The sequence below is a fragment of the Dasypus novemcinctus genome, chromosome 20, assembly GCF_030445035.2.
Source record: "Dasypus novemcinctus isolate mDasNov1 chromosome 20, mDasNov1.1.hap2, whole genome shotgun sequence".
Lineage (NCBI taxonomy): Eukaryota > Metazoa > Chordata > Mammalia > Cingulata > Dasypodidae > Dasypus > Dasypus novemcinctus.
Window position 1 is genome coordinate 8590109 of NC_080692.1, and position 7564 is coordinate 8597672.

At 37.7% G+C, this 7564-nt stretch overlaps 1 protein-coding gene across 5 annotated transcripts in view; it reads left to right on the plus strand.

Moving 5' to 3' along the window:
• Positions 1 to 7077, plus strand: part of USP6NL (USP6 N-terminal like) — a 167458-nt gene extending 160381 nt beyond the window's left edge. For all 5 annotated transcript variants that reach the window (XM_058282410.2, XM_058282408.2, XM_058282411.2 and 2 more), the window contains one exon: positions 224 to 7077. In XM_058282410.2, coding sequence (XP_058138393.1) covers positions 224 to 1647 — 1424 coding nt within the window. In that variant the 3' untranslated portion in view covers positions 1648 to 7077. The remainder of the gene's footprint in view (positions 1 to 223) is intronic.
• The last annotated feature ends 487 nt before the right edge of the window (positions 7078 to 7564 follow it).

Genomic DNA, 7564 nt, shown 5'->3' on the forward strand with positions numbered 1-7564 from the left:
AATAGTCTCACCTGTAATTGCCTAATAATATTTTTATTTTTGGTATGTTGTAAATATTATTCTCTCTCAAAATCTTTCCCTTCAGTCACTAAAATATATGTATGTGTATGTGACTTAGGGTACCCATGTAAATAAAATATGTGGTTTTTAATATTGCATTTCTTATATTGGATACTATTTATGCATGCATTTATTTTACTTGTGAATTTATCTTTCCCCTCAGGTAAAGACGATGAATATCCAAAGAAACCTCTGGGGCAACTTCCACCTGAGACGCAGTCTGCTGGCATTCAGCATCTGAGCAATGGACAGAGAAGTGTAGGCAGGTCAAGTCCCCATACAAGCGGCAGAAGAGAAAGTGGCCCCTCGCCTCACCGAAAGCATGAGCATTCCTCTCACCACCAGAGTCGAATTGGCACCCCAGAAAGAGCGAGGCAGCTGAGACGAAAGTCAGTGGGTGAAGATAGTAAAAAGCTTAAGGGTGAGGTCGATTTTCAAAGAAAACTTCCATCAGCTCCACAAGACAATTCCAAGCAATATAATAATGCAGCTGCTAACCAAAATAGCAATGCTACTTCAAATATCAGAAAGGAATTTGTGCCCAAATGGAATAAACCTTCAGATAGTTCAGCTGATGAAAAAACTGCCCAATATGCCGTTGAAAACAAAAGCAGACCAGCAAACCCCACAGTTACAGTCACCCTCCCAAGTCCGGCTGATCCTCAGCTATCGAATGTAGAACAGAAGATGAAGGTTCTGGACACAGACGATGGGAAGCGGGGCTCCAGTGCCTCACAGTACGATAATGTCCTTGGAGCTGAGGGCGAAAATGGTGCGGCTGTTGAGGAGGCACTGGAAAGGGCTTACTCCCAAAGTCCAAGGAGCGTGGTTCACTCTGCTAGTCCAAGAAAGCATGCTGAGCCAAGCGCTAGTCCGTCACAAGTCTCAAACCACTTTATTTTGAAAGCACAGACTCCAGGTTACATGAGATGCCCGCCTCAGGTGGAGGGAGCAGATCCTGAGATGGCACACCCACCTTCCTACAGCAACCCCCCCACTTACCACGGAAACTCTCCAAAGCACGTCCCAGCTCCTCAAAGCAGCTTCGTGTCTCCACACGTCAGCCACGGGGCACACCTGAGTCCTTCCGGAAGGCTGTACGGTTCAAATCTTTCAATAGACTTTTCTCCAAAGAAGTCTTACAGCCGCCCCGCTCCTCTCGTCCTCCCTTCGAGTCGAATAGAAGTTCTTCCTGTTGACATTGGTGTTGGGGGATATTTGGGCAATTCAGGGTCACCAAAGAATAGAAAATTTGTCATTCCTCCAGTGGATTATTTGCCAGATAACAGAAAATGGTCGGAAGTTAGTTATACGTGCAGACCTGAGGTTCATGGCCAGTCATGGTATCGAGATGGAAACCACAGCCACTTCAGCAATTTACCAAAATACCCAGCCTTTCAGCACCTGGCCTATCAGGACCGTCACCTCCCAGCAGTCTCGGTGGATAGCCCAGTGCGGTGTAGAACGTCGCCAGATTTAGAAGATGCCAGCTCATCACCTCGGTATCAGTATCCAGGGCCCTCGCCTCCAGCATATCACTACAGAAATCGGGAGGGGCTTTCCATTCAAGAATCAGTATTGCTGTGAGAATTTATCTACACTTGCTAAAGACAAGAGAATAGAAATCATATAACATCCACATTGCTATGTTTATAATTGCCAAAGCAGTATTTTATACGATTGTAAACAACCCACAATTCTAATGTATGTAAGTAATAAGAATATATGGAAATATTTTTACCCCATGTAGATGCTGCTTAAGGTGAGCATTTAAAAATGCATCATCCCTGAACCTGTCAATTTAATATGGAAACATAGCGATAGCATTTCAGGATGCACGCACAATAAGAATTCATTACTCAGTTTATATCATTACTCAGTATATATCATTACTCATATATAGCTTCCTCCAAAACCTGAAAATTTTAATTCTTTTGACCCATTCGATTTTGAGTAATGTTACAAAGCACTGAAAAACCTGTCAATGTAAAAATGGATAGTTTTAAGGCTGTATGCAGTGTATGTGTCTTTAATAGATAAACATAGGCATTTGTGCATACATATTTGAACAGAGAACTGAGGAAACATTTTAAAAACCAACTACTTTTAGTCTAGATATGCAATAACTTGTTATTCTTCTTTTCCTTAACTTGTCTCTTAGTCTTATCCTCCCCTCCCTTTTTTTTAAAATCCCAATCCCTAAAATGACTAAAGGGTTTACCCTGGCCTTGTTAATTCCACATCTCGCAGGCTGCTCATCATGCTCCTTCATTTGCCTCCATTTTCTTTCAACCTGAAAATGAAAGACACAGGAGGGAAAGGCTACCCACTTAATGGTGCTTAAAATCAGGGCAGTTAAAAGTAAGTTTATGGCCAAAGGTGCAGGGCTTTTTGTATCTCTTTGCCCTGAGATCAGTGTAGCACTTTCGTGCCCTGTGTTCTCGTCTTGACTTGTCAAGCTCAGAGCAGAACATTCCTTGCCAAATGCAAAGGCAGTGCTGCCATCCAGCTGTCCAGCCAAGGCCGGCAGGAGAGGTGCAAGCACTTACCTGGGGCGGAGAATACATTATTTGAAGTTCATTTGAAAGCAGGGTTCACATTATGGTTTCTTCTTCCTGTGCCCTTTACATTCTTATAAGGGCCCCCGAGGGGTCATTTACACTTTCCTTCCCTTAAAGAATGTAGTCAATGGATATTGCTGCACTTACCGGGCCATTAAATTATCATCGTGAAATTGCAAAAATTATTTACCTAATTATTAATAGGAATCTAAGATTTTAGTTGTGAAAACATAGTTATGTCTTTCATACTTTCTGAAACTCTTTTTCAATGGAAAAAAATTCAGGCTCAAGGTGAACAATTACTAATGTCTTTTAAAATACTCTATTACAGTTACCGAAACATTGACAAAAAGTCTTGAGCACTCCAAAAAATGTGAGTTTGTATTCAGTTGGAGAACTTGTTTCCAACATTGCTTTGCTCATATTTGACTACTAGAGAGTAGAAATGTTGAGGGGTCTTACTGCAAGTTGGGCTTTAGACTTACAAGGTACAGAAGTATGTCTTTTCAAATGGAAGCAGCATTTGTTTAGCTAGTGAATGTGACAATATTTTTTATGTATATAATGAGTCTAATGTAATTTTAATCAACTTGGTAATGATGTTATTAAAAGGCAAAACAAGTGCAGTGTATTAGCAGCTAAGCACTACACTGAAACTCAAACAAAATTGACGATTAAGATAACAACCCTTGGTTTTGATCATGTGGAAGCTTAGAAATACATGTATATAAAATGTAGTGAGGATATTAATTCCAGTTTTTAAGCCATGATTCTGTGATTTGTAATAAAGCTGTACAATTTAGTTTATGATAGCACCTGAGCTGTTCTAAAATGCATATATATATCAACAGTAGTAAATACTGTAGATTTATATATATATCTGCAAAATATATATATACACACACACTATTTTCTTATGTCATCTGACATTTTTTAAATCTGTATACTTTTTTTGATGTGATTGTTTTTAACATGCTAAAAGTAATAAGTATATTTTGTGTCTTTTATGTGCATTTTTTTTTCTTAACTGCAAAAGTGCTTCTCTTATGCTTCTCAGGCTAATTCTCTTCTAATTCAGTAGATAGTGCCAGTTTTCATCTACATTATTTTAGAGTACATCACAGTGCTATATGTCATGTGCTTTATTAATTTCTAGTAATACTGTATTTAGAACTTTGTCCTCTTTCCTTGCTTTTATTTAGTATGCCATTATTAATAGCAATAAGGTATTATTATCCGTCTTCCCCATGATAAAATGTAGCTTTTTTTTTTAAGAAAGAAAACTTAAATCAAAATTATTTTCCCACTGTATGATTTTACTTTTCAAACTTATCATTTAATAATTGACAGATGAAATAATACCGATAAAGTGGGTCCACATATGTTCATGAAACCTTTGGTAAGGATTTTCATGGTGTGAATGTTGATTTACTCTGTAACTGCATATACAAGGTGTGAATATTTTTGCCATTATTAAGTCTTTTTTTTCTGACAGTTTTGTTTAACAAAAAGCACGTTGGAACATAGTTTTAGTTTTTTTAAAAAACTTGCTTTGAAAAGTTAAACTAGACTGTCTCACAAAGGTATTAAAACTTGGACTTTTTCAGGTGCTTATTTATAGAATTTTTTTCTAATTTCCAACTTTTAAAGCTGGAAGATATTAAAATCAGAGATCAAAGTATCAATGATAGACTATTTCTTGAAGGACTGAAGAGAGATTCAATAGGACATTTATGGAGAAGGAAAATTGATGTTTCTAGAATTTGGTTGTTTTAACTTTTTCCGTTGTAAGAAGATCCTAATACTAAATTTCATGTCATGGGCAATGTGACTTTACACTGGGCTTTCAAGGCTATATGTAGTCTTTTCTCATTACCATGCAAGTGCAAAAACAGTTACCTACTCAGTACTTTGCTGAGATCCCTTTTCTTTTCACTTTCATGATTAAAGAAAAACATACCATGCTACACAAATAAGGATTTATTCACAAAGGACCTACAACATTGTCTTCTAGAAATGTTGTTACCCTTTATTATCTTTTTGAACCACACCTGAATTTTAGTATGCTCATAGTTGTGGTTATTAAGACTATGGTTTTGGGGGGTGGGGTTGTGGACTTTAATGTTTATTGACCAGGTGACTTCAATAAGTCAGACTCAAGGTATTGAAAAGAGGAGAAAATATTCCATTTAACATTTATTTATGAATTTTATTTTTAGAAGAATTTTCAGTTATCCTTAAATCTAAGCCTAATTGCCATGTTTTATAGATGTGAAAGCTGAGAAACAACAGAACTAATTTAAGATGTCATGAGTATGCATGTTAATCCTTGATGTTCTTTAGAAAAAAATTCTCTCTGCCCAGGTTCCAACCCAGGCCACTTAAACGATAATCTCTGGGGGGTGGAGCCCAGATATCAGATCCACTGTAATTTTCCCCTTAATTCAGAGTTCAATTGGGCTCTTTAAAATAAAACAAAAACCCTGAAGTGATGATCTTATTACATCTCCACTATGGGCTGTCTCAAAAATTGTTAGCGCATCATAATTTGAGAGTTTAAAAACTTTGATATCAGGAAAGTTAGGAAAAATTTACTGAAAAGATTAACTTTGCTAGTAATCTCTCTAAAATTTGATGAACTACTGACCCTGTACTTTTATCTCATTGCTGCTTACAATAGTCCTTTAAAATAGGTAGAACCATACTAAGATTTCCATGTTCCTAGACAATCTATCTCATTTTCTTTAAGTGAAATGCTTAAGAAGGCCTAAGCTATTTGGAAGCCTGACCTGGTTTTCAGTATGTGAGGAGCTGAGAAACTGCTGAATGGTCTAGTCATTTGTTTGCCCTTTCAATATTTTATTGAGCGTCTACACTGTACTAGGTGTGCTGGGAGCTATGCTAGGTTCACAGTTCAAGGTAGGAAGCATGTTTCATAATCTGTGTTGCAATGCAATGTTTAACATATGCACAGGCTGTTATTACAGGAACAGAGGGGCCAAAAAACAAACCCAGCCCAAAAGAGCCAGGGAATTCTTGTGGGGAAGCTGATGCCTCAGCTGAGCCTGAAAGAATTAGTAGACAGACAAAAGGAAGGGAAAAAGAGACATTTCTCCAGAGGGGATGGGCGTGAACAATTGAATGGTGTGGAGGGAAGGGAGGAATTGCCACTTGTATGTGTCTGTGGGGTGGGGGATAGGCCAGGCCATGAAGGGCCTGATGCCGTTGAACTTGACCCTGTAGGCGGGTTTTGTCATGGTCATATTTATGTTTCATGTGTGGCCCCTTGGGACTGTGGAGGCGGGATGAGAGGCCAAAGGCTGGAAGTAGTTGGGAAGACGGGACACTATTGGAAATGTTCTCTGTAAAGGGTGATGCAGCGCTTAGTTAAGGCAGGGAAAAAGTTCTGAAGAAGAGGTGATGCATTTGGAAGCTTTTAAGTAAAACTGGCAAGACTTGATAATTGGTTGAATGTAGTCATGGTAAAAATAACAAATACTTAGTATGTATCTGGTACCATGATAAGCATTTTACCTGTATTAAGTCATTTAGTCCTCATAATAACACAATGAAATAAGTATGTACTATTTTGATTCCCATTTACAGATATAACAAAGGCACGGAGAGTTCAAGTAATTTGCCCCAAGTGGCACAGCTACTTAAGTAATAGAGCCAGGACTTGAATCCAGACATTCTGAATCCAGAATCTGTGCTTTATCCATTTTAATTGTACATTCAATAATTTTTTAAGTAAATTTACGTAGTTGTGCAACTATCACAAAAATCCAATATTAGAACATTTCTGTCACCTTAAAAAAATTTTCTTGTGTCCCTTTGCAATCAACCTCATCCCTACCCTCGCCTCAGGCAACCACTAATCCACTCTGCCTTTTTTTTTTTCTGGACTTTTCATATAAATGGACTCATTCAGTATGTGATCTTTTGTGTCTGTCATCTTTCACTTAACAATGTTCTGATATTCATCCATGTAGTAGCATGTATTAGTAGTTACTTTTCTTTTTTATTGCTGAATAGTATTCCATTGAATGCCTGTTTCACATTTTGCTTATTCATTCACTTTTGATAGTCCTCTGGATTGTTTTCACTTTGTGGCTATTAGGAATCATGCTTCTATGAACAGTCCATATAAATCTTTGTGTGGACATAAGTTTTTATTTCCCTTGGGTATATCTAGGAGTGGTATTGCTGGGTGGTATGGTAAATTTATTTAAGAAATGGTCAAATCGTTTTCCACAATAGCTACACCGTTTTACATTTCCACCAGTGCTGTGTGTTCTGCACAGCATAACCAACACTTGTTTTTCTGTCTTCTTTGGTGAAATGTCTATACTAATCTATTACCTGTTTTTTAATTGGAATTTTTCATCTTATTAAATAGTAAGTTCTTTTTATATTCTGGATACAAGTCCTTTATGAAATATATGATTTGCAAATATTTTCTCCTAGTCTGTGGCCTGTCTTCTCACTTTCTTCTTGGTGTCTTTGAAGTGAAAAAACGTTTAAATTTAGTGAAGTTCAATTTACCAGGCTATTTTTCTCCTGCCAGTCATGCTTTTAGTATATCTCTTTGCCTAACCCGGGTCACCAAGATTTTCTCCTATGTTTTATTCTAAAAGTTTGAGTTACATTTGGATTTATGAACCATTTTGAACTAATTTTTATAGATGGTATGAGGTAAGAATCTACACTTATGAGGATATTCAGTGGTCCTGATACTGTAAGACGCCCTCTTCCCCACTGATTGCTTGCCACCTCTGTCAGAGCTCAGCTGGCCGTACCATGAAGGGCTCATTTCTGGCCTCTTAGGTTCTGGCCTCTCAGTTCTGTCCATTAATCTGTCTGTCCTTATGCCAGTACCAGACTGTCTTCATTACTGTAGCTTTATGGTAAGTTTTGAAATCGAGGAGTTGAGTTCTCCAACT